This window comes from Bombus flavifrons, chromosome 15 (assembly GCF_040668555.2).
Source record: "Bombus flavifrons isolate JBK064 chromosome 15, iyBomFlav1_principal, whole genome shotgun sequence".
Lineage (NCBI taxonomy): Eukaryota > Metazoa > Arthropoda > Insecta > Hymenoptera > Apidae > Bombus > Bombus flavifrons.
In genome coordinates, this window is record NC_138456.1 from 11725353 (window position 1) to 11751909 (window position 26557).

Below are 26557 nucleotides of genomic sequence, written 5' to 3' on the forward strand. Positions count from 1 at the left end.
CAACCAAGGTACTAGCAATTCACAACATTAGATGTGCTTGTCAGTTCAGGTGTGCTTGTCATGCAGTACGCTGTAAGTACATATCAAATTATTTCTACGGGGCACATGAGGACATATATCTTCACAATTATAGGATAATTCATATGTCGAAGAGGAAAATACGCTTATTGAAGTGAGTAACTTTGATTTAATTTGATTAATACTTTCTGCTAAACTATCGACGAAGTTATTATAAACTGTTTATAATCGTTTGCAAATTTATTTCTTCGGGCTTTTTTACATTTTTGATGATCCTTGTTTTCAATCACACATATTAATATTTCAAATAACTTGCTTTGCTGTAATTTTAAGGTTACCGAACTACATATATTGTTTCGTACTAAAAACAATAGCATATCGTTTTAAATCACAAGTAGTTATAATTACGTCTACAACAAAAGTTTTAGAATTGTTCGTCCAATTAAAAGAATGTATATATTTTTGTTGAAAGATTCGGTAATCACTTTCGAATAGTTTTCGTATAATGGGATATTTGGTCTGTTTACAATTTTATAATTTGATGAAATATAAAGTGACAATTAAATGCAATGTTAATATCATATTTATATCCTCATTTCTCTTGTTGTTTAATAAAAACAAACAATTCAGTTTTCATATATTATATAATTAAATGCTTTTTTTTTTATTTGCCATATACATTGCTTTGTAGAAAACTAAATTCACACGATTATTTGTTAATTAATATTAAGATCGATTAACATAATTATCTTAAAGCAACTGTATACAATGTTTCGTAAACTGTGGGAAAACGATAAACTAGACTAAAAAGTCCAAAATGTATTCAAAATTGAAAACACGTGTGTATATATATATATATGTACGTAGACAATATTGTATCAAATACAGTTGTATATTTAACTAAATGTGACAAAGGAAAACATATTTTGTATAGAATAGAGAATATTCGACAAATCGATACAAATCGATCTAGTCTAGTCGATTTAAACTTTCCTTACTACTAGGTCAATTCGTAGAGTTCACTCGGTTAGGGGGCCGTCTCTTTATCTACCCTTCGTAATCAGAATTCATCTACATAGCAAGTGCAAATGTAAATGTAAAATACACCGAATGAATTGTACGCGGACTTAACTTATATCGCTTTCGTATTTATCCCAGTCTAATATAATCATTTTTTACTCGAGCATATGAGCGACACCTGCGTATGATTTATACCACTTACACACATCCATTAACCTTCTGCACTTGACCTATTTGTATTTCTTGCATGTTTAATCCGATCGATATATCCATCCAATTGATATCGATATTTGATAGTGCTTGACATGAAATTTTACAGTTATCCTTTAAAAGTTCATAATATAAAAATTTGTTAATTATATATACGCGCAAAATTATACAAATTAATTAATTCATGCAAAATATTCTACCCATAACTCATTCAGTATATTCTATGCATAATCACGTTAGTTGTATTAACTGGTATTTATGAATATTCGAAACATTCTATTTCTAGTTTATTTATTATTCGTTTTATGTGTCATACTGGATAACGTGAATCTTGACAGCCTGATTGATACTTCAAGGTTCAAGGTCATAGTTAAATCCTCAGAATCAATTCAGTTTCAGTCGAATCCTTGAACTTGAAGAAAGTTAAAATTAGTTTATTAGTTTTTATATTTGATGTTTATCAGGTGTTCTTGTCGTATTATGCATTCTTAAATGGCACATTTGGTCATTTTACGTTCAAATACAATTTTATGAATGCTGGTCACATACATAGAGGTGGGTTGTACGGCTTAGACACACTATAATTCGGGGTGATTCAACGCGTAACTGAGTTCAAGGACAACACACACACACATTCCGTCGGCACACGAATGAAATACTTAACGAGCAAAAAGCAATATGTTCCTGAGAAACATAATATCAAGTAATGTCGCCGATAACGGCGCCGAAAATTGCACGATATACTTATTAAAATGACGAAAATTCAATCCAATTAGCGATAACATTTTTGGTGACTTTTGATATTCTCATTTAATTTATCGATACGTCAATTCGGGAAACATAATTTATTAATATATTCGACCGTTCAAATAGTGCTAAAGATACACAGTACTATGCTTTACAACAAAATAAAATGTATACTTAATTGCCCGTCAGTCACCAACTTTTCAACCAAGTATACTATCATCTTCTAATAGCGATCTAACAGTCAAGGTGTAACGACTCTTCTACAATTGTTACGCGTAACGACAATCCTCAAAATCTCTTTCTTTCTCTCCCTAACCTAGTGCCTTTCATTTTTAGATGAGCGAGTCTGTGAAGGTGGCTGTGAGATGTCGCCCAATGAACGCTCGGGAGCTCCAGCAGGGATGCAGGGTACGTTCATAGAGGCGGACAACGAACAGCCACGAGATCGTCGACGCTTCTGAGTTCGTGTCACATGCACCCACGCCACCAACGTGCGCTATGCACGCTTCCGCTTCTGTTTCTTGTTTTGTTTATTCGTGGAAAGTATGTGGATAACTCGTCATTGTTCTATCGAACGCGTTGTAGCCTAGCGACCGTATCAAAACACGCGAGCAACATGCATAGACACTGTAATTTTTCTGCTAGGAAATTTTTTACGAGATTATCCTCTCTGAATCTTCGAATCTTTGACACAAGTTCGTTGGATGAATGAATTTCGTCCGATTAAGGATGGTTTTAGTTTTATTAAGTAAGTAAAGTCACCACGAAGATTCTGATTGATGTCTTTTTTTTTCTTTTTTTTTTTTTGTTTCAGATCTTTTACCCTCTATATGCAATGTGGGACGTTTAAGCCTCCAACGATTTTTCGATCGCGTATTTTACCAAATAATTTTGTTTAAATGACGATATCTTTTTAAACAAACTTTTAAATATGTCACTTTGAATCCTGTTGGATATCGTGGTAGAGATGCTAATAAATAGCCACGAATTTTTTTAGATCTTTCTGAATGTCCGCCAAAACTCGACTTAGCCTTAAGCTCTCGTTCCACATTGCACAACGCGTTAGTAAGAAGAAAACTGCATTTTTTATTTATTTAAACTGAATAGTTCTTTTTAATATTTTTGACGTCTTGTGGCTGTTAGCAACGTGATGTGGCATTGAATGTTAGAATTTTTTAACAAGTAGAAACTGTCTGTCTTTAGTGTCGCAGAGTGTTTAAATTTTGCTTATAACTGTTATAACTATTATAATTCTGCAGTAAACGATAAAAAGCTTGAATTTCTTTCACACCGTAAAAGAAAAAAAAAATTGATCGTATAATATAGGTTATGAATTCGACAATTTACATCGGAAATAAAATAAAGAAATCCCCTTTATCCCATACAAACCAAACGTAATTTTTTAACAATAAAAGAAATTGAAAGAACAGCGAAATAATTAGTTTACCGTAATGTGTATCAACGAGTACATTTCGTTTTTCTACGTATCTAGGAACCTACACCATCGTCGAAAAGTATCCCTACAGTTGTTTATTTCTTGAAATGTAACTTAATTATAACATTATGGATAACAGAATCGACGATGTCTCGGTAGATAGTAATTAGCTATCTATTATAAAATATTATGACACGATATTCAACTATTCACACCAATAAAACTGTAAATTTCTTTTGCACAAATGCTATGTAATATAATGGAAGAGTTTCGCTATTTGAGAAATTCTCGATTCCAAAATTGCTTAATTTTTAAGATATAGATTAAATAAAAGCAGATCTTCTAATCTCACAGATAAATCACACATCATGCTTACTTCGAGTACCTAATACATACTATTCCAAAGTTATAATTATATGGAAGAATATAGAAAAATAACAAATACGACAGTTAACTATTAGTTTGTATACTATGTTTGTAACTTCTATACTTCAATAAAAATCATTTTATCGACATATTCATAATTTTTCAGGTTTCGATCGACAAGTTTTTAATTATACGTTGAATGTTTTACGGGCGTTTCGCGAATATGCATTGCAATACGCTTCGTGTGAACCGAAACTCAGACCAGGTCAGAACACGAGAAACTATGAATATGTCGTTTAATAATTAGCGTGGAACTTCTGAAAATCTGAAAATCATTATACCGTTGTTACAAATCAACAAATATGTGCGTGTATTTATCGCGAATCATACGGTCGTACCTACGCAAAGTTACACGTACACGCAGCGTGCACGTGTGCCTCTTGTGGCAGTGTGTCAACCACGTGTGTCGCCGTGCATGAACGTAAAAGAAGGAAAAACAAGGAGGATATAAAATTGGTAGTACGACTGTGGCTTTCCATCGATTTGGCATATATTCCGCTTCATCGATAAGCATGTGAATACATATGTAAACTATATATATATAGATATATATATATATATAGGCATGTAAAACGATGTGTGCAACGACGCGGTTCGATACCACTATCTATGCATCGTGTATGCACCGATCAGCTTAGCGTGCCTACGTTACCTTCTGAATATCTTATGGAATAGTAAATTTAACGACGACTCACTGTACACGATGGTCCGTGATACATAGCTGTGAGCTACGTTGATGGACGTACGATGAAAGTGGAAAGGGACTTCAAGTCAACACGTGACAGATAGAATACAAGTTTTCTTTTCCTTTAATTGTATTTACGTTTGTTTTTCATTACTTAAGAAGTATAGAATGTTAACTTTGTCGAAAGAATTCGTGCGCTGTATTCGTTCAATTTTATCAAGTCCGATAATGTAGGAATATACGTACACATGCATATAGAAATGTAAAATGACTTAAGATACAGGAATTATCAGGAAAAATATTCGTTATTTCATATTTTGCTGTTCGATGCATTTAGAGTATTTATTATGTCAAGTTTAATTGTTAATTTATATTTTGTTGGATCATATCTCGCTCTACAATTTTAATTTAATTTTAAGGCAATTTAGTTTCATTTTATTATATCAGGTTTAACTCTCGACTAGCTTTAAACTAATCTAAATTTGAAATTAACTTGACCGATCTGAAAGTATCGCGATCATCTAGCATAGCAACTGGCTTTTAATTATATCTGTGAAACTTATTTACTCGATGTATCGAATGAAAAATGGGAGAAGAAGCTCGAATCGATAATTTAGTTACAATACTGAAATAGGAAGAAGCGACAATTGCGTTTTATTATTATTTCCGCGAAACTCAATCGATATGAGTATGAACTACGAACTATCGTTAAACCGACGTTGCAAGTAATAACCACATTACACAGATAGTTCTTGCATAACTAGTATAGAGGTGTCGCAATATAACGTGATTGATAAATGGTTGGTCGATCAATTAGCTTTATAAAAAAAATTAAATGACTTTAATCGTTCTTGCACGCGTTACTTGTAAATTATGTTAGGAGTGCAGTTTTTCAAAGGCGAAGTCTTTTGCTCGATCGATATTCCGCTCAGATGAAATTTACAAAAACCTGTTATTAATAAAGGCAGGAACATTTGCGAACGTTTATCCTCCTTTATACACGTAGTTCGCTTTTAAGAATGGACTAAACAGAAAAATATTTGCACAACGGAAACCTACATGCATGCACACTACGAACTTAAGAAAACATATTTTTCCGAGTCACGGTGTTTCGTAAATGTACAGTGACCTTAATTCATGCTGCAGTATATCGCGCTATATCTGTACTTTGATCTTATTACATATGATACGATGTGATATTACACATCATCGGGCTCTTCTTTCTTGGTTCTAGCCTCTTATTTCTTCTCCATTCTTCCCCCGATCCTCGTTACTTTTTGCGTCTCTATCCTTTCTTTCCTACTCCCTCTGCGTATTCGCATTCTTTCGTTATATACTGCAAACAGTATACTTTGCAGTATACTGGAAACAGCAACTATCGAAGACTATTTGAGAGCTAATAAAGAGCTACAAGTAACAAAGCTATTAAATCGATTACTAATTATTAAATACTATTAAACTTATATTATTAACAATAACGAAATTTCATCAACCTTTACGCATCTATTGGTAAACTGGAAAATTCATCTATCGTATTTTCACCTGCGCAGAACGTGGTAACGATCGATTCTGCGTCAAAATGCTGCACCCTCGAGTGTCCAGCAGCCGCAGGCCCCGGAAACGGCAAGGTGTACCAATTTGACGCCGCCTTCGGTCCGGAAGCAACTACAGAATTTGTCTACGAAAACGTTGGTTCGGTCATCGTGGAAGCTGTACTGGACGGCTACAATGGCACCGTGTTTGCATACGGACAAACAGGCTGCGGGAAATCGCACACAATGCGTGGATTCATCGAACGTACTTTAGACCACATCTTCGAGGCCACGTCGACGGCCAGCGCGGAAATGAGATACTTGGCCCTGCTGAGTTACCTGGAAATTTACAACGAACGATTAAGGGATCTATTGCAAGATGGTGTGAGCGATCTGTTGACCTTGAAAGAGGATCCCAATCGTGGGACTTACGTGGCTGGAGGTTTGAGAGAGGTGACGGTGAAAGATGCGGCGGAATGCGCACGACTGGTCGAACAAGGTGATAGAAGAAGAGCTGCCGCAGCTACCAAAATGAACGCAGCTAGTTCCAGAAGTCACGCTGTGTTGACGTTATCCTTGGAAACGCTGGCCATTAACGAAGAGAGCAGTAAGACTGAGAATCCGGTAAAAAGAGGAAGGCTTCACCTGGTGGATCTTGCTGGGTCCGAGAGGCAAGCGAGGACTGGTGCTACCGGAGATAGACTGAAAGAGGCAGCTAGCATTAATTTAAGCCTTTCCGCGCTGGGAAACGTGATCAGTGCGTTGGCTGCTGGTCATGGCAGACACGTGCCATATAGGTATGTTGATCGACTGTTAGACGAAATTTTAGAATCGTTAGATCGTAACGTACTTATGCGAAGAATACAGGAGAAAAGTTAGTTAGTTTCTAATTTTTATGCCACTTGACGGCCAAAAAGGAATACTTCGATATCAAATGATTGTAAAAAGGGTGAACTCGTTAAGTTCAGGGATAAAGTCTCCGTAAAGATATAATAGGTGACGCAACGCGGCATAGTAGAATCATAGTTTTTCAAAAACTACATCAGACGTAAGTTTCGTTAAAATCGTCGATTTATACTCGATGATTGGTTCCTTTGTTAGTTACGTTGAAAATAACATCGCGACATTAGATAAGAATTCTTGGAGTTATCGTCGTGAACGTTTCGAAAATTGTCATCGCATTTCTTACAATGCTTCGCGGATATATCGGCTGTTCTTTAAAGGCCTATACTAAAGGGATTAATCGTTGTTTAAATCGACGCTCGAGGAAACTTCTATACTTGAAACGATACGAAACATCGCGCAACGAACGCGATCGATTACAAAGTCATTAAACGTTTCCTTTGAAAATTGCCTATCCAGAGACAGCAAGCTAACCAGGCTACTAAGAGACAGCCTCGGTGGAAACGCAAGAACTCTAATGATAGCTTGTATAAGCGGCAGCGACGTGGACGCCGAAGAAACTCTGAGTACCTTGCGATACGCAGCCAGAGCTCGATGTATCAAGAACAAACCTGTCATCAACGAGGATCCAAAAGATGCTTTACTCAGGCAATATCAATTAGAACTGCAACGTCTAAGGAAGTTAATCGAGTCGAACGATCAGTCGCTCGTAAAAGAGATACCCGCGAAGGCAGAAATCGAGGACGAAGAGAGTATCGAGCAACGAGGATACAGCGAACATGTGAAAAGATTAAAGGAGGAGTGCGAACACTCGAATCTATCTGCTCAGAAGCTTCGAGAGGAATTGCAGGCTATGAAGATTCGCTACGAAGCTGGTACTATTAGCGATACGAGGCCCAAGCCTGTTTCTCAGCAGCCGATGGACGAACAGGACGCGGAACGGGAGGAAAGGCGAAGAAAGAAGCGAGAGGCGGCCATGCAAGAGGTATTGAAGAGATTGGAGAAGCTAACTATCGGAGGAGAGGAGCAAGGAAATGCCGAATTGAGGAGACGACGAGAAAAAAGAAGGAAGAGGCTGGAGGCTCTTGCTTCGGCTCTGGAGACCAGCGCTCAGGAAGGAAACGGAAGCGTGTTCCAGGTGTATGGTCAACTCCGGTTAGTAGTTTCAACGTGCGAAAGCGCTGCGTCAAACATGTGTATGCACGAAACGGTTCGTGCAATTGAAACATACGTGTATACCTGTTTGTTCGTTGAAGTTAGAAAGAAACGTTAGCGGAAAGAGACGAGTAAATTTTGTTCGGTCAATTTACACTATCGAATTCTATCCTTTCAACGATTCGTACGATGAAATCTAGATTCTGGATTTTCTGATTCTACGAAGTTTCAAGAAACTCAAGTATTTATACGGAGTATTAATAGTATAATCGAAAATAAAATATACGATACAACGTAGTTTAACGGATTGCTTGGTATTATTACGAAGAGTACGTTTAGACGTTTCGATCATGTATTATACGTATTTTTCTATTCGGCTAAAATTATATTTCCACGTAGATCGACGGAAGATGCGCTAAAACGAATGGCGAAACGAGCGAAGCAACTCGAAGCGGAAGCAGCCGATCTTCAAGCTTGCTGGGACGCGGAGCGACGCGATCTTTTGCGCAGAGAACTGCTTACCTCGCAAATATGCGACGCGATGGTTCCTCATCTTCGACCCGGATGTCCGTTTCGCGATGTCGCTGCCGTCAGATCCACGGCCACTTGGAGCGACGAGCTGGGTCGTTGGAGATTACCGGATGCGACGCCACATATTTCCCTTCCTCCAGCGTCGTTGGTGCCTAAAGACAATATACAGTACAACTTAATGCCTTCCAAACCTGATCTTAATAATAATAGCAATAACGAGGATAACGTGGACGAGATCGACGTGGAAGCCGAGAACGAGGAGAGCAGCGAACAGGAACAAGCGAAGAAACTCGATATCGTTGACACGTACTTCCGACGAAATAGGATCGACAAGCTCTTAGCTCACGCGAGAGAAGCAAAAACTTTTGGTAAGCAGCGATGTAAAAGCCGATGAAAATTTGCAAGATATCGGTCGTTGTAACGTAGATCGAGGCTTTGCTTTCTTTGTAAAACCGTCGAATCCGTCGATGCGTGACGATCCCGATCAGACGTTTCTTCTATCTTCTCTTTCTGTTCGTCCAGCAGAATCGGAAAATACGACGCTCGATCTCGCATGGTATTTTGTCGTTTTCAAGATCATCTAGGTCCGAACGCCGACTTTCCCTATTTTTCTCGTTATATGCACGCCAACGACAACGTAAACGATAGAGTCTCGTGAACAATCCATAAGGGCATACATCGACGGATCGATCTGAAAAGCTCGTTGCTTTAAATCTAGAAACCTATTTCCTCTTCCAAACGTGTACGTGACTAGCAAAACCGGAAAACAGAAATCCTATATATAACAAACGACGAGATAAACAATCATAACCGCGTTGTAGAACCGGGCAGCCGACTCAGCAGATCAGTTGGTTCCGAGGATAGCGTTCCTTTTGGAGGCAATCGTCTTCAACTGAACGCCTTGAATCTGCAAAGTAGCGCGCCAGTGATCGGCGACTTGGATGGTTACAGGCCAACGCAACGTCTACCGACCGGACGAACGACGCGACCAGGTTGGACGTTGGAAGAAAATTCGATAAATAACAAAAGTTGTCTCGTTAATCAAGCGATAAAGCGGAATCCTCCTCGAATCTTGGAGGCGTTGCCCTCGCAACGCAATCTCCAAGGTACGAACGGCGCCTTCAAGTTTGGAAATAAAGCCACGTCGGACAGAACATCCGATAAACTATCGTCGGCGTTCGTTCGCAACCAAGCGGATGACAACGATTCGACGCTGGTTGAACACGCTCGTTCCCCCGCGTATTGAGATCGAAGGCACAAAGCCACCGACAGTTGGCAACTGCGGACTAGGACGACATCAGTGGCAGACGCGGATGAGGTATTCCTGCTATAGTAGCTACACGAGTAGGTGCTTTAGAATCGGTCGATTTTTCTTATCAGGTTCTACGTATATACGTATTTCATGTTTCTAGCGTGAAATTTGTATAATCGTACTAATGCGCGTACCACCGTACGCGACACGAAATTCAATAGGCTTCGACTTAATTAATTAGAATGTAAATACCGTAATGAATACATCGATACGCAAATGTACTATCGCTTTACTGCCATATTATTACGAATACTTTAAATTGAAATTACCACCACAAGGAAAGAGGTAGAATCTAACTAGAAATTTATCGTACGTGCTAAAAAAATTCTTTATCTCGGATATTTACATACGTATATTTATATACGTATCCTATACATTTTTCTAGTTTCGCTTTATTTGTAAATAATTTTAATCTTAAACTTTCCTCGCACTCTTTAGCATTTTTATCCGCGTTTTATTTATATTCGTTTTAATTCGTTCATTCAAATATCGCCTCTGTCTTGTATCATAGTTTTGAAATTTTACGCGTTTTAAATTTATACACCGTAACGCTCGTAACTCTATTCCGTTATCCAATTATTCGACAGAAGTAAAAGTTTCCTTTACGCGAAATACGCGCATACGTGGTTCTCGTGAGAAATGATGTAAGAATAAACGAGATAAGGTGTACTCGTAATATTACGAGTCACTCTGGTTCTCTTTCACGATGAAAGAGACCTTGATCCGTCGACTGATCTTATATAGGTTTTAATTTGAACATTTTGCGAACAGACTTGGGTGAGTGACATTTGTATAAGAGCCGTCCCGCTGTAACTTCGTCGCTTGGAATGTCTTCTGGCACGCCTTCTATACACACGTCGTGACAAATTACGTTGGCATATGTCAAGAAATTCTGAAATTTGAGAAGACGTTCGTAATAGACGAAACAAAGGAGACGATTTACACGTGGTAGATGATAATTCGAATTCTAACGATACTCGGACGTAAACCGACCTCGTGTCTCGTCGGCAGTAGACTCAGCTTTTTGCTGACAAATTACTATCGTATCCTACGAATCATTTCGCTTTTCGTAATACGAACCAGTCGTTCTACAACGTATATAGGGTATATCGCGATAAGATTTGTTTTGCAAATTAACGAGGACGACGACACAAAAGTCACCACTGGGCCAAGGTCACACGGTCGAAGTGCGTTCGTTTCAATATAAAATATATTAAAATTTCTAAATACATGTGCGAACGTTCTGCTATGTAAAAATGTCGTTAATCGAGTATCGACGGATCAAGGAGTTACCGAATAAAAAAAAAAAACTACCGTTTAACTGTGTTTAAAGAAACTTATTATTCCGAAGGTAAAAAACGTATAGTCTCTTTCGAGCTTCTCTTACGATCCGTCGTGTCCCCTTCGTATTCCGTAGTAATCTCTAAAATATGTTTTACAGAAATCAAAATAAAAATTCGCGATTTTCAATTCGAAGGAAAAGTATTTCAATTGCAACGAAAAATCACAAATTACGTAAATATTAATATTCGCCTATTAATACAGAGATTAATTCGGAGATTCTCTGTGGCTCTTTTTCTTTCCCTTCTTCTATTTTCGCGACTGTCTTCTAATGATTGTTTCGTAATGGTTTACAATCATGTAGATATATTTATTTGACAAGTTCATCTAGATCTCGTGGCATTCGTCCCCGTTAGAGCTCTAAAAGTAACGTCATAAAGGTTACACGCACACACACACACACACACACACACAGTGTTACGCAACATCTTGGCCCGTGGAATATATTGACAAAACCAGTCTCGTACAAAACATTCAAATTAATTAATTTCCATCTACGAACGTCTAATCTCTCCAAAGATGGTAGAAACGAATTTTCTTAATGCTTGTTACAGGAAGTAGCGTTTGCAGCGTGTATCCTACGAATAGCGATAGCGACAAATGCCCTTGTGCAACCGGTTTCCATACCTACTACTTGGTCGGGGATGACGGAGGCCACGCGTGGACTTTACCTTTCGTTATGGCAAGATAGCGATTTAACGAACGGACCCTCTGCCTTCCACTCCTCTGGTTTTTAACTCGTTAAGGACGAAGCAGCGAAATATCGTGTAAAAGTTGCGTAATCGCGGCAGTATTAAAAAGAGGTAAATAAAGTAAGTTATTATTTTGTCAAGTTAGAAAAAGAATCGTCTCTCGCAGAATAACATTATACGTAATACGTACAAGATAGGTACTGTAATTTCTTCGAGTTGCACGTTTATTTCGATCCATCGTGTCGCCGCTGTTTTCTCGTATCTTTTTCCTATCAAGTTGCTTTTTGATATCTACTAATCTAATTTTTACTAAAATTAGTTGCTTAAAAAATATAAGTTGTACGTTTAAACGATCTTTTTACGTTCTCCGATATAATCTTCAAGCAACGTACGATACGATTAAGGCGTCGTTATCGATCTACCATCTAAGACACGTATGCGGATGTAATCACAGAATATTCGATCCGATATTCGATTTCGTTACGTTGTCTTTTAGCTTTCGTCTGGAAAAAATTAATCTCTCCGCTTTTGTACGCCGGCGCCGTTACTTGTTGCTATAAATAGATGGAATAGAATTTAGAACCCAATCACCAATAATCTCAATTTCTTTCGTTCCTCGCAAAGGATCATCGAGAACGTTAAGCGGTCATCGAATGCTAACAAAACTCGTCAGAAATTAACTTATCTCTAACGTAATCGTACAAAAGATTTCGTTAACCGTGTTTACATCCAATCTATATCGAACTGTGACTTTAATCGCAAACGACCATCGAGCTGGAACCAACTAGTACTTTCTGTGAAATCCACCGGGCCCAGGGATCGTTGCGCGAATACATTGCGCGCAATTCGACACACTTTTCAAAGAAATCTCGACGCTGGTCGATAATAGAAAAAAAAAAAAAAGAAAAAATCGGTCGAAACCCGAAGGAGCTGTAATTCGATTCGGATTCGAGTAAACTAACGAAAACCAATCGAAAATCGACTAAAATGAAATCAGCTTTCGAACAATTAATTTATAGACAATTTAGAGACAATTAATATTCACAGTGATAAACGTTTGCAGTTTTAAATGCGAAATCCATAGCTTTCGGTGCTATATATTTCGGACAAGGATCGTAGAACTATGCTTCGGTAGTACATACTATAGATCGTTGTTCGAGCTTTCCATACGTAGGTACAAAGAAACGACGCTGCTTCGATCTCTACTCTGTAGGAGCGACGGAACTTTTGCGCGCGCAAAGTAAAAAAAGGAGAAACTTCGACGGTAGTCGTTGTAATTACACGATGACGGAAAACTCTGTACAGTGGCGGTCGCCTAGCGTTCGCAGCAACGCTTTTCCGATTAGATACCGATTAGATCGTTTCTCGATAAATAAATCTATCTACGATAATGCTATGACATTTTTGTACGTGAAGCTTTGTTCGAGCGTTACGCGGTCGTAAGTAGAAAAAGAGGTGAAATAAAAGGAAAAGTTCGTAAACGAAAAAGTGTATTATGGTTTCCGTCATTCGCTTTAGGAATTAATTGCCTCTTTCTTACAGGGGACTGTAACGGAATAACTTCTTTATTTTCTTTTCTTATTTTCATAATTGGAAAGTGTATCGTTGTAGTAGAAAATCGTAAAGCATTTCGTAAAGCGTCCTGTTGCTTCGTGTTTGCGAAATGGAAACAAGGAATTCGTTATAAATCAACATTTTCGCATACCGATATTTCCGATTTTAATAATTTTAATAATCGATAAATAGGAAATAAAGAATAAGACGTGAGAATCGATACCGATTCGCGATACGCAGCCACGTTGTCAAAACGAACCGAAGCCAAAGACGAACGATGCCAAAGATCATATCCCCTGGAAGCTTTTAGAGAAATTTCACAGCCAGCCACACGAACTGATCGAGCAACCAGTGACTCTCTCCTAAAACCTTTACTTTCCATTGAATCTCCGGAAAGAGGAAACGCAGAACAGAGACGAAATTGTAAAAAGTCTATTATAAAAACATTCAAAAATACCTATGACGATTTTTTTCTGAAAAAAAAAACGTAACAAACACGGTTTATTCGTTATATGCGTGTAAATAACGCGTTTCCAGTTGATTTTCTTTCTAAAATGCGTTTGTCAACGTTAATCGGAAATTAATTGCCGTTCTCGAGCCAACAACGTAACGACGATAATCTATAATTTCGCAACATTCTTGTATTCCGGTAACATTAACGTGCCTCGTAGAAAATACGCTTTTTTAAACCAACGAACATCGTTATTCCAGGTGGAAGATGATTTAGTTGTTGGTCATGTTCGAAACGCCGTAGTACGCTTCGTGTAATAAAACCGACACGTAAGTATTTTCGTTGAAGAAAATAAAAGTGGCCTTGAATACTGCAAAACTAACGATCCGAAAAAAGAATACAATTTCTCCAGCTTTCTTCAACGTCGAACGCAACTTTTCCCCCATCTTCTCGATAACTCGAGAAACGAAGAAACATTCGTACGTTGGATCGCCATCGAGTCAAGATCAAATATAAATTAACTTTAAACCGTGCTACATTTTACCACGTTTGCTACGTTTCACAGCGTGAATAGTAGGTGTTAGATATACAATAATTAGTTCTACGGTATTCTGTATCTTCTATCTGTATATCTTCTAATGTTTATATACTTTGTCAGACACGTTTCAAACATTGTCGCTATAATCGCGATATGCCTCGATACGCAACGAATGCCTCGTTAGCGCGCTAATGGGATTTCAAAATATTTCGTATAACGCGTATATATGCAACGAGTTTCTAAGAACGTTCGAATACTTTCGCGAGCCACTCTACGTACGATTAGGTTTCTTCGGATGTCGTTAACGTTCGGTGCTCGTTATATCCTTTATACGATATTTTACCTCGCGCTCTACTAGGAATCCGTAACACGCAAAACAAACAGTTCCTACGATCGTTTCCCTCTCGATACTCGGTGTCGTAGAACTGATAAAACATGCTGCGAGACTCGGAACAACCGTATTATTTATTGGCTAATGAAATCGATCCGAAATTACTCGTAATCGAGTGAAACGGTCGTAAAAATTGGAAAAAAGTGTCGCGAATGTGCTCGCCCGTTCGAACATTCAGGGAGAACGAAAGCGAATGAGCTCACCCGTTCGAACATTCAGAGAGAACGAAAGCCAATGATGGAAAAAGCCAGCTTACCGTACACACGTGTACAACGGCGATGGCTCACTTTTACTTTCTCTGTTTTGCACGAAACGCAAAATAACGGCCGCGAGGCTGGTAAATGCCGCTTCAAAAAGCAGTCCGCTTTCCCTCTCGTCCTGTCTCCAGATATCGAAACCGCCTCTCAGATATGGCCGCCTCTCTTAAAATCCTTTGTCATTTCTTATCGCTTCGATCAACGTTTCGTGACACTCGTCATCCGTAGATCAGCCATTCGAACGGCTTCTTTGTACGATTGTACGATAGTAATCGAAAGTTCCATATAGGCTCGAGAAGGTAAGATAGAGAAGCATAATTAACGTTGGATTTTTCCTTTTCCCTGTTAAATTTTCATTTATTTCCTGTTGTCCATTGTTCGTCGTTTCTCATATTCGCTACTATAATAATCTTTGTGCGTTAAAACATAATTTGCGATGTTTCGAAATTTTAAATATAGGTATTTATCTTTGAAAATAGTAAGTAACTTTAAAACCAAATTAGAATTAACTTCCAATTTCTATCAAACTTGGAAACCCATTACCCTTAATAGAGTCGGCATCGTACTTTCCACCGTTCGATTCTGTTTCGAGGAATTGCAAAACATATAATGAACTAAATCACTCTAAGTGTACTTGATTTGTTACCGTCGTGAGATTGCAAAATATGCAACTACAACGTTTCCTTATCCCATTAATTGCGCTACGCACATGTACATATATCATGATAAAAAAAATTACATTTTATTATGTACTTTCCTATTTCTCTTTGTAAATATTTGATTCCCAAATTTCTTAAGATTGTTCAACAACAACACAGTACTTGAGTAAAATGAAAATGTTTTCTGGCATTTTTGTTACAAAATTATCGTATTATCGTTTAAATATTGGACAATTAAATGCATTTAAGACGAAATTTAATAGTCGTTTAAGTAGTGATTTAATATATTTAAGACGAGACTCGATAAATTTAATAAATCGACGAGATCAACGTTTTTATCTGCGGTTTCGCAAACTTTTTTGCTAAATAAATCACGAAAAGAACGGTTAAACGATCTACGTATATGCGCTGTATATCTGGCCAAATCTATTATACGTAGATAAAACAATTCGAAAAGAAATAAGCAATGAAAATGGATGTGATACGTCTTTTACGAAATAGCTATACCTCTTACCACGGTAGAAGCTCGTAAATATAAATGGCTAAAATAAGCAAATTGTCAAGGCTACATAGGCATTTGTCACGGATGCATTCGTTAAGTGGTTAATAAACTCACTCTGGCGAAAAGCGATAGTATATTTACCTTAACCGAAGAAAATAGACATTTCTCGTGTTACCATCGTACGTATTCCTAGTACACGGTTACTTTCAACACGTGGTGTTATTTCGAGGTTATGTCGTCGTTCGAAGGTTAAAAATATTAACTTGGCACAGATAAACATCAAGAAAAATCTGTCCCATCGTGAATTCTCGTATATTGTCGCGATTATGTCACGCATCCTGCATCGGTCTCAAGTTCAACTGGCGTGTTTCATCGCCTTTCGTTCCACGTCTCTCCCCTTTCCTCTATGATCGCGGAAAACAACATTTCCCGGAGCAGGGAATATCAGCATCGTGTAATGCGAATCAGAGCAAAGTAGAGCACCGATCTTGTTACTCACCGTAATTCACGCGAAACCGTTGCTACGCGAGCCTCTTCCACCAGGAGGACGATTTCAAATTGACATTGTGATCGTTGCAGCTGGTTTAAAGAAGTTTTTCCTTCGCTCAGAATGGACTTTCTACGACACACGATTCACTATGTATATAAATATTGAGCTTCGGAACGAGTATATTCGCATGAATATGAAAAATTCTTAGCGAGAAAAGTGAGAAATGATTACAATTACGTAATTATTTAGCATCGGTAACGAATAATTATAATCAACAAAGAATTTAAAATAATAATTATAGGATAAACTATAAAACAATTGATTGAAAATTTACGAGGATAATTAATTATAATTCGCAGTTATAGTTCGCAATGTAACCTTTTAACCACGCACATATATTGGATAAATAAAACCGGCAAACCGGAAATCTGTAGATATAGCTATAGACTGTTGTGTTAGACTAACATCGTAATTAACTTCCGCAGAGGTTAAACGACTAGTCGATAGACGTCTATCGAATCATGATAAAAATACAGTTGCAGGATTCGCTTGCTTTCTTAAATAAAAGATACCAATTAAATTAATTCTCATATTCTTACAATAAACGATTCAAAGTATGCATACATATGGGAATTTTATCTAATTCCCAACACCTCTGAATAATAATTTTCGCCTTTCTTTTCTAAATTATACTTTCCAACAACACTGTACAATCATATAAAAATATCCACGCTTTATCTAATCGTAATGTCCAAATAATGCCTGTATATAAATAGAAAGATATTTCTGAACACAGCGATCTCATGGTATCAGACGACCTCTAAAATGTTTTTCTCTTTAATTCGCAAGAATATCATGCACTATTCGCTAATGCAATTAAATACGAACTCTCAGATTACATATATCGAACTCTCGTGTAACAATTCATTACAAGTAATTATTTTCCTCATTTAAAACATCTACAAGCTATAATACATGTCTCTAGAGACATTACAATACATGTCATAGAGTCATTTGTATTTAAAATATCTATTAACATTATCCACAACATCAATGTTATTGCTGATTGAGAAAAATATTTTCAAAGATATACATCAAAGTCGCTTGATTATTCGACAACGAATTCCAAGCGTCAGACGATCGCGAAGTTTTAAGGAGACAAAGTCGACACGGAGAATGCCGCCGGGGTCACTGTACGCTACGTCCGTTTATGTGCACCATAGCCCGTATACTATATGATCATAAGAAAAGCAGAAACGCCAAGAAGTATAGATCTATGTTGTATTTCAAACATGACCAACGGTCAATTATCACGACTTGTTACAATTACAAATGACAACGATCTTATTTCATGCCCTCCTCTCGCTACTCGTGTATCTGTTGTATCTAAATATCTGCTATTATATACTTCATTCTTTAAAGCAGCCATTACGAGACGTCGCGCCGCATACAACGTTTGTGCCTAAAATAAGAATTAGTCAGAAGCTAACAGCTAACCGAAAGGCCCAAAGAATTAGCGGCGTAACTGGTACTGATGTTTCGCTCTTAACCATACGAGTTCCAACCAACGATTCATAGCATAACTAATAGGGGAGACGGGTGAAAGAAGCGGAGAGACCAGAAAAAGATTACGGGAAAAGAAGACAAAGAATATAAGTATCTATATACATATGGGAGACATGTGTTTAATATATGTATATACGCACACATCAACGTTATCTTTAGAGGGAAAGAGAGGAAGGCAAATACAGTTAAGTAGCGGCACTTTGATCCACAAATGTACCGCGTGTTCAAGTTTCAAGCAAATCGCAGTACGGTCAATGATTCATACTTGCCATTAATTAATTGATAACGTAATAAAATTTACTATAAACAATATTGACAAACTAAAAAGAAGTTTTGTAATCTCAAACTAAAATATCGAACAATATTAATATACAGATTTTTGTTCGTTGGAAATATTTAACGATAAAATTATGAAGTAAGAATACAAATTATACATATTTAAATTAGTACGAGCGTAATCTTTCTAGCAAAAATTATTTTCTTTCTAACTCACCAATGTTTCTCTGGAATAACCGTTACGTAAGAAACGTTTGTAGTTCTACTCAAAATTTAGGATAAAATTTATCATATTTTCCTTAGTCAGTACCCCCATATTGCACAATTTACATTGCATACATTGGCTTACGAAAGTATTTGAATACGTAAAAAATTTGTACGTCCATATTATATATGCGTTATATAAAACATTTTGAAACTTCATTAGCACTGTACGAGATGAAACACGGCTGTCACAACAAGTTTCTCGACAAAAATCTTCGAATTCGCTAAATCTTTCATAGAAGTCGTTATATAAAAAATGTCAACATCTTGAGAAAATTTATAGATCGACTCAAGATTATATTAAATTAAAATATAGTCGGCAAAGATCGGTAATAGTTTGTAAATAACTTACGGAGAGAACAGAATGTTCCTTAATCAGAATTTCATATTCCATTCGAATTACAGAACGATACATTTATAGTGCACGAGTAGCTCACAAGCCATGTTGATCACTTCCATAAATTAATATGCAAGAGAAAATAACAATAGCGTGCATTGTTTTTTAAAATTTACCTTGGAATTTACGGTTATGTTATGTTCTTACTCTTGCGACAAATAAACTCACGAAGATAAACCCTTTGTTGTCTGAAATGTTGAATACTAATTACGTCCCTAGAAAATGAAATTAAAAATTTCATAAAAAGTGGTCTCGGTTAATCTAGCGGCCGAGAGGCTCGCACACGATTATCAATATCACAGATATCCGTCAAGCAATAATGACAATGTCAACAACATAATATAGATAATATTATCGTACTTTATCGTATGGTACAGTCTGCTCGTCAAAGCGCTGCGCACAAAGGGATCTATGTTAGAGTTGGTCCGGAACGAGCGTGGCGGAACTAGCGTACCAGGAGAGCGCATTTTGGTATCTGAGATCGGCGGCACGAAAAAATGAGTGACGCACGGTCGCAGTCGACGAGCTCGGATCCAAGTCCAGCGATAGACACAAGCACAGGCGATCTACCAGTCACGGGTTCTAGTTGCCGCCGTGGAGAGGGTCCAAAAGAGAACGGAACGGCAAACTGCGTGCGAGAGACGTGACGAACAGTCGCCAGCTGGTAGCCGGTCTACGTGGATCGAGCAATCGCGAGCCGGAAAGAGAGAGTGTGCGTATGCGTGTGTGTGTGTGTGTGTGTGTTTCTTTTTCTCTTTTATGCGCACGTAGCAGAATACACACGTTTATCGCGCGAATCGCTCTTACCGTGTATACTTGACGTTCACACTTGTGAATAGTTGTGAAGAGAAGCGAAGCGGAAGTGGTTGCCACTAATAGTACCACAATGAGTGACCATCGTCGTTGACGAACCATTCAGCATCGAAGCGAGTCGTTTCGATTAAAACGACGTTCGAAACGAGTTTTCTACGCCGCGATACGCTCCTATGAGAGCGTGCCTCCGGCAGGATGTCGTCGGTGTTTTCGAAATTAATCGACAAGACGTCTACCAAATACGGTATTAGGCAAGAGCAGCTGATTCGTGGTATAGTCGGGGTAGCGACCACTCTCTATTTCATCAAGATCGGCTATCCGTTGGTGACTTCTGCTATAAAGCAGTACCAAAAGGGGAAAAAGCAAACTCGGAATAGCGTCCAAGTGCCGAGCAGGGATAAGAATGACATTAATGATGCTAATAATAGCAAGTTGAACAGCAAGGCAGGGAAAGCGAACGTGGGTTTGGACCGAAAATTCATTAAACAGCTGATCGCGTTGCTGAAGATCATGGTTCCTGGGTGGAAGACGCGCGAAGCCGGATTACTCACTTGTGCCACTCTGACATTACTAGCTAGGACGTTTTTGTCGATCTATGTAGCCACTTTAGAAGGTCAAATCGTGAAGAGAATCGTGCTTCGAGACGTTCAAGGGTTTTCTTTGATGCTCGCGAGATGGTTCGCTATAGCTTTCCCCGCGACGTTCGTTAACTCGGCTATTCGATATCTAGAAGGACGATTGGCTCTTAGTTTTAGGTATTTACATGAACAATGTATTGATTTGTAGTTTGCGTGGCTTTAACGGTTCACAAACAAGTGTCAAGTTCTGTTTTCTGTTTTTAAAGAGGACGCCTGGTAGAGCATGCTTACAAAATGTATCTGAGTCAACAGACCTACTATAGAGTGGCTGCACTGGACACTAGACTTGGAGGTGCTGAACAAAGACTGACAGATGATTTGTCCGAATTGGCTAGTTCTGTGGCACATTTGTATTCCAGTTTAACCAAGCCATTGTTAGATTGTGCATTGGTGTGCATCGCGCTTATTTCTTTCTCCTCCAAAATGGGAGCAAGAAGGATACACGGTAATACCATTAGCAAGTTATAGAGAGTGTATGAATAACCAGAGTCTAATCATTTGAAAGGCAAATTAAGCGACATATTAATAAGCATAGTAAATTTCCTTTGTATTGTTTTATAGGGCCGTTGTTATCATGCGTGGTAATTGGTCTAACCGGACAGATTCTACGTCTAGCTTCACCTAAATTTGGCCAGTTAGTGGCCGAAGAAGCATCAAAACGTGGAATATTAAGAGAGGCACATGCTCGTATCAGTGCTCATGCAGAAGAAATAGCATTCTACGGAGGTCACTGTACAGAGCATCGATACTTGATTACCGCTTATAAATCTCTTGTTTCGCACTTAAGGAGAGTGTTAGCCCTAAAATTTTGGTACGTGATGTTGGAACAACTGCTCATGAAATACGTATGGTCTGGCACTGGACTTTTAGTTATTGCCATGCCCCTTCTTTATACCACAGTGACATCAAGAAACATGGCTTTAAGGGATGACGGCGACGGTACGTACATACTAAATATAAAATTAGTTTATTGTATGCGAAATACTAACGGATTTATTTCCTTGTAAATAGGTGGAGTGAGCGAAAGAACTAGATACCTGACAACTTCTAAAAATCTTTTGAGTTCTGGGGCAGATGCTGTCGAAAGACTGATGTTGTCTTACAAGGTAAGATTTAGAATACCGGACAGAGTGTATTAGCTAGTTTGAAGAGTAAGATGTTTATAACGAATTTCATGTATTATAGGAATTGGTGGCACTAGCTGGATACGCAGCACGGGTCAGTGAAATGTTGGACGTATTTAAAGACGCTGCCCTATGTAAATATAGAAGAAATATCGTTAGTAGTTCATCGAGAATAACAAATAGTACAACCAATTTTGCTTTAGATAATATAATCGAATTGAAAGACGGAGCACCAGTGATAAAAGGTAGTAATCTTCTACGAGCATACAGGTTAACAGTATTTTTTAAGTATACTTGATCGGATATGATAAGACGCAAAGGACATTTGTTATAGGAATCGTACGTGAAAGTACAGATGGCAGTATAAGCTTGATCGACGTGCCAATAGTTACACCAAACTGTGAAATTATTGTACCTAGATTGACTATTTGTGTAAGCTTCATTATATTTTTAAATCACAAACTATCGAAAAAGAAAAAAAAAAAGGAAAATTATCGTACGCTTTTACTTTTGTAGATAAGACCAGGGGACCATATATTAATTACTGGCCCCAATGGCTGTGGAAAGAGTTCCCTGTTCCGCATAATTTCTGGCTTATGGCCAGTGTACGGAGGCACTTTGATAAGACCGGCAGAAAATTACTCTGCTAAACGAGAAAGACCCGCCTTATTTTATATTCCCCAAAAACCTTACATGACCGTCGGTTGCTTGCGTGATCAGATCATATATCCCTCGGAATCACAAACAGAAGACTGTTGCGACGAAGAATTGCTGAAATTGTTGGAAGAAGTGGATCTACGAAGTCTGGCGGAGAGAGAGCCGAATGGACTGGATTCTTTTGGTGACTGGGACTCTACGTTGTCCGGTGGTGAAAAACAAAGACTCGCGATGACGCGTTTGTTTTACCATGCGCCTCAGTATGCGCTGTTAGACGAGTGTACCAGTGCCGTGAGCCTCGAGGCTGAAGCAGTGATTTACGAAACTGCCAAAAGGAAAGGCATAACATTGTTAACTATCACGCATCGCGTGGCTTCCCTCGCGAAATATCATAAACTACTGTTACGCTTCGACGGAGAAGGTGGTTGGACTTTCGGCCCGTTAGAGGCGGAAAGTGCAACACGTCTAACGACTCAAGCAACTTACGAACAAACCGAGCAACACGAAGTGAAAGGAGGCCACTATCGAATGTTACACGTACGTTCGCGTGTTTTTTTTCCCCATTTTAATACGAAACGAACGACCATGTTGCAACGAGCATGTACCAAATGTATTTCGATATTTTGTTTCTGTTTACAGGAACTCCGTGACATTCATAAGGAGGATACGAAAATTGGAATTAGCTGAAAAGAACGAGACGAATTATTTTGTATTATTCTAGCGAATTCATGTAGAAACTTGTACGGCTGTAAATAGATACTAATTTCTAAACAAATAGTAATCCAAACAATTAATCTATTTTTGTATGAATAAATATCGCTATTTAATGTCACGAAGTAGGAACATTGTTCGACGTTGTTCGAGCATCTATATCCTAACGCTTCTTTTCTGTCGCTTATCGAAATTAAGGATAATGTAACGAAATAAAAATGGCACTTTCGTCAACCCGATCAACGCGTTGATTTTATGAAACGTACTCGTTGCTACGAAGTAATTTACCTGTTTATATCGTATAGTAGCAAAACTATCGTCTTTTATTTATTGTTCGATATTCTTGGAACTTTGCAAACATATCCGAAGAAGGTTGAAGGCGATAAACATAATTCCGATTTGCAAAGTAGCCATTGAAACGTTAACGAGAAGATCGAATCGTAAATCACGAAGTAACGATTTCGTAATTTTCTACTTACTAAAAAAGTATCCCTAACAACGAAATCCTTTTCTTTTCCCAACCATAAGAGGATTATCTACGGTTAATAAGAATAGAAACTGTAGTAAAATAAAAAGATATTTGTTATCCATGTGTCATCCATGCGTGGTAGGTATTTCCAAGATACGATAAACAAGATAGAACGATCGGAATGGGAAAGGAAGAAAATACAAAAACAGAAAAAAGAAAGATTTTGTTACTTTTATCGATGATTGACAATCAGCCGACAATCTCACCTTATCAGGGAATATCACCTTCGATCGGTAGAGAAATTGCTGTGCTCATCGATCCGTGGAAAATAACTCGATGAACGCGAAATTATCAAAGCCAATGATTAATCTTTGTACAATTCGATCTTTGCTCCTATCACAAGTATCTTAACATACGTTACAAAATAAACAAACGAAGTCCAAAGATATAAATCTAATTAGGTGAAAATGTTCGATGGCTGGAGAAACGGTTAAAATAAACGGAAAGTAAGTAAGTAAGGAAGGAAGGAAGGAAGGAAGGAAGGGTGAAAACGAATCTTGGAAAGATAGGAGAAGAGAAAGGAAGAAAGAGATGGAAGGAAAGTGGCGAGAATGGGATAGGTTGGATGCCGATTAGAAGGCGGATCGCGGATTAAACTTCCTTTGGCTATGGTGTAGCTGCTAAGGCCATGGCGTGCAGTAGCGTGCCGTGTCGTGTACATTAATTTGCGCCGGACAAAAATTTAATTACGTGTGTTTCTTTGTTTTGAAGGGCCAGCAAAGGCGGCGGGGGCGATGCCAGGGGAGGGAAGACCCACAATTTCCGATGAGCTTACCTCTGGGAAACCCTGCAAACGCCAAACGTCGATACGCCCGGGAGCAGCCATCTTGGGGGGTTGTATACCTCTCTGCGACGTTCCAGCTAATGCTTTAAAGCAATTCCGGAATACCGGCGCGGCGCAATTAGTCGCGTCTCTTCTTCCTCGTCGATCTTTCAGGGATGCGGAACGACTTACTGATACATCGATGCCTTATAGTACAAATGTTGTACCCTAATATTCCTTTCTGTTTGTTCGTTTTTAGCGTGCATCCCACGTTTAGTGTTTTTAAAACATTCGATCGTATTTTACAATTAGATAAATATTCGTCGCATTTGTATCTATCTTTACGCCTGACGCCGCTACAAGATTGGTGGCAGATCGCGCGTCGATCGCACACTTTACGACAGACAATGAGAATGAGATATAATATAGTCGGCTACTTTGTACGTTTAAACGATGTTCCTTACCGTACTTTTATAGGCGGTATTTTTCCATTATAGAATTTTTTAATCCGACCTTATTTTATTAGCATTATAACAGACCGTAAGCATTACAACAGGTATTTCGTTTTATCCGGATATCACAGCCTCTTGCACGATAATCTGCCAGCTAACGATATTACCAATATTATAGATTTCTCTGTGATAATTTTACAACGTTATGTAATTGTAGCGTGTCGTGTATGATTTCGCAACGAAAGCGGACCTATAACAACGTTTTCCGCGGCGGAAACACGAGTCGAAGCCTATGTATCGAGGAACGTAATTTCAAAGCGCTTGTCCAGGCTGTTGCTTTGGAACGATCTCGATATCGGTGCGAGAATCGCGGAGCGATCGGCAAACAATCGCAAATTCTTTGCGACAACGACGGTTGACTATTTGTCGATAGTTAATAGCACCGATTTAGTCGACATTTCTATGTAATTTAGCTCGAAGACGATTTAAAACGACGAGATTGGTAATAGGAATGAAAATAAAGGAGAACTCGACTTACTTCGACGGTGGAATAACTCAAACGCCGCTATCTTTCTTCGCGCTGTTTATCCAAGAACCAACGACCATGGACGGCTATTTTTAGTTAAGAGCAGAGTCGCAGGCGGCAATTTGGCTACAACATTCACGGCCGGTGTCGAGTTTCGTATTTTGAGAAAGGGTTGAAGGAAGACGCGAGGCAGAGAGACCACGGCCTAGCATCTGTCCGCGATAGCCGACTAAGAAAATAAGGCGAGACTCGCGAGGCACGATTAGCGAGCAGCACGCCCCGTGTTCGTAACAGTTTTCTCGAGGATTAAAACCTTGTCGACTTTGCGGGCCGCTCCGTTCCGCTGTTCCTGGTCGTCGAAATAGCCGATTGAATTACACGTGGCGCGTGCCAGCCGGCCGCCACCGTCACCGCATACGCCAAAGATCTTTGCTCGAACAAAGAACGCAATAAGCCACCATCCGATCGCTATCTTGTCATCCGATGGGATTTCCAACGACCAAAGAGGCGTTCACGTTTGCAAATCCTCTGGCAACGATCGTATATGTACGGTCATCGGTGATCGTGGAACGACTGGAATCGAAGAAACGACTGAATATCGACTAAAATCGAACACTTTGGCAAAGCGTTTGCAAAACGTCTGCAAAACGTCTGCAAAGCGTATATATACTTGCAACGAGTATCCGGTAATCGGTACGCACGCTTTCGGATGCGTTTAAAATTTCACCGATGTAATCGCGACAGCGGCGTCTCGTTACGGTGCCGATGAAACTTGGAAATTGATTTTCCACGATATACGTGCATCGGATACGAAAAACGCGTAAAAACGTGGCAATACGTTGTCTTGGAATACCGTGTTCCGGTTACACGGTATCTGGAAGCTGGTGCAGCCGCGAGAGGTGGTTCGCCGCAAATGTAATTAAGCAGCCGTGACGTATTTAGTAACATCTCGATGGTCGAAAGCTGGCTTTATCCTAACGGTGGAGATTATC

General features: G+C 38.7%; 2 protein-coding genes and 1 long non-coding RNA gene across 13 annotated transcripts; 2 read left to right on the plus strand and 1 right to left on the minus strand.

Annotated features, from left to right (window-relative positions):
• Nucleotides 1–6: 6 nt before the first annotated feature.
• Nucleotides 7–12160, plus strand: LOC138187415 (osmotic avoidance abnormal protein 3). 4 transcript variants are annotated; one of them, XM_069128173.1, is made up of 7 exons: nt 7–172; nt 2332–2538; nt 6092–6870; nt 7436–8131; nt 8531–9030; nt 9484–9980; nt 11870–12012. In XM_069128173.1, the coding sequence occupies exons 2-6, from the start codon at nt 2494–2496 to the stop codon at nt 9906–9908; spliced, it is 2445 nt and encodes an 814-aa protein (XP_068984274.1). In that variant the 5' UTR covers nt 7–172; nt 2332–2493; the 3' UTR covers nt 9909–9980; nt 11870–12012. The 4 variants fall into 4 exon arrangements, with proteins under 4 accessions (XP_068984274.1, XP_068984272.1, XP_068984275.1 ...); XM_069128171.1 differs by having other exon boundaries at nt 2332–2403; XM_069128174.1 differs by lacking the exon at nt 9484–9980 and having other exon boundaries at nt 2332–2403; nt 11870–12160.
• Nucleotides 5438–24853, minus strand: LOC138187445 (uncharacterized). Of its 8 annotated transcripts, none has more exons than XR_011175172.1 (5): nt 19469–19667; nt 8654–8814; nt 6506–6775; nt 6084–6412; nt 5438–5877 (listed from the first exon to the last, which is right to left on the minus strand). It is a non-coding gene; the product is annotated as an uncharacterized LOC138187445 (long non-coding RNA). The 8 variants fall into 8 exon arrangements; XR_011175168.1 differs by lacking the exon at nt 5438–5877 and adding an exon at nt 19713–19826 and having other exon boundaries at nt 6274–6412; nt 19469–19567; XR_011175170.1 differs by lacking the exon at nt 5438–5877 and adding an exon at nt 19713–19819 and having other exon boundaries at nt 6274–6412; nt 19469–19540.
• ABCD (ATP binding cassette subfamily D) lies at nt 19994–23534 on the plus strand. Its single transcript, XM_069128176.1, has 8 exons — nt 19994–20920; nt 21010–21248; nt 21365–21742; nt 21815–21909; nt 21989–22172; nt 22262–22359; nt 22444–23121; nt 23224–23534. Exons 1-8 carry the CDS (start codon nt 20361–20363, stop codon nt 23269–23271), a joined length of 2280 nt encoding a protein of 759 aa, XP_068984277.1. The 5' UTR covers nt 19994–20360; the 3' UTR covers nt 23272–23534.
• Nucleotides 24854–26557: the final 1704 nt, after the last annotated feature.

What these genes read in the sequence shown, in the direction of transcription:
- LOC138187415 (XM_069128171.1), top strand. Translation starts at nt 2,332, where the DNA reads ATGAGCGAGTCTGTGAAGGTGGCTGTGAGATGTCGCCCAATGAACGCT. An exon ending in CAGGTGTATGGTCAACTCCG is followed by an intron (nt 8,132 to 8,530) that starts GTTAGTAGTTTC and finishes ATTTCCACGTAG; the next exon opens with ATCGACGGAAGATGCGCTAA. An exon ending in GAGAGAAGCAAAAACTTTTG is followed by an intron (nt 9,031 to 9,483) that starts GTAAGCAGCGAT and finishes ACCGCGTTGTAG; the next exon opens with AACCGGGCAGCCGACTCAGC.
- ABCD (XM_069128176.1), top strand. Translation starts at nt 20,361, where the DNA reads ATGTCGTCGGTGTTTTCGAAATTAATCGACAAGACGTCTACCAAATAC. An exon ending in CGATTGGCTCTTAGTTTTAG is followed by an intron (nt 20,921 to 21,009) that starts GTATTTACATGA and finishes CTGTTTTTAAAG; the next exon opens with AGGACGCCTGGTAGAGCATG. An exon ending in GGGAGCAAGAAGGATACACG is followed by an intron (nt 21,249 to 21,364) that starts GTAATACCATTA and finishes ATTGTTTTATAG; the next exon opens with GGCCGTTGTTATCATGCGTG.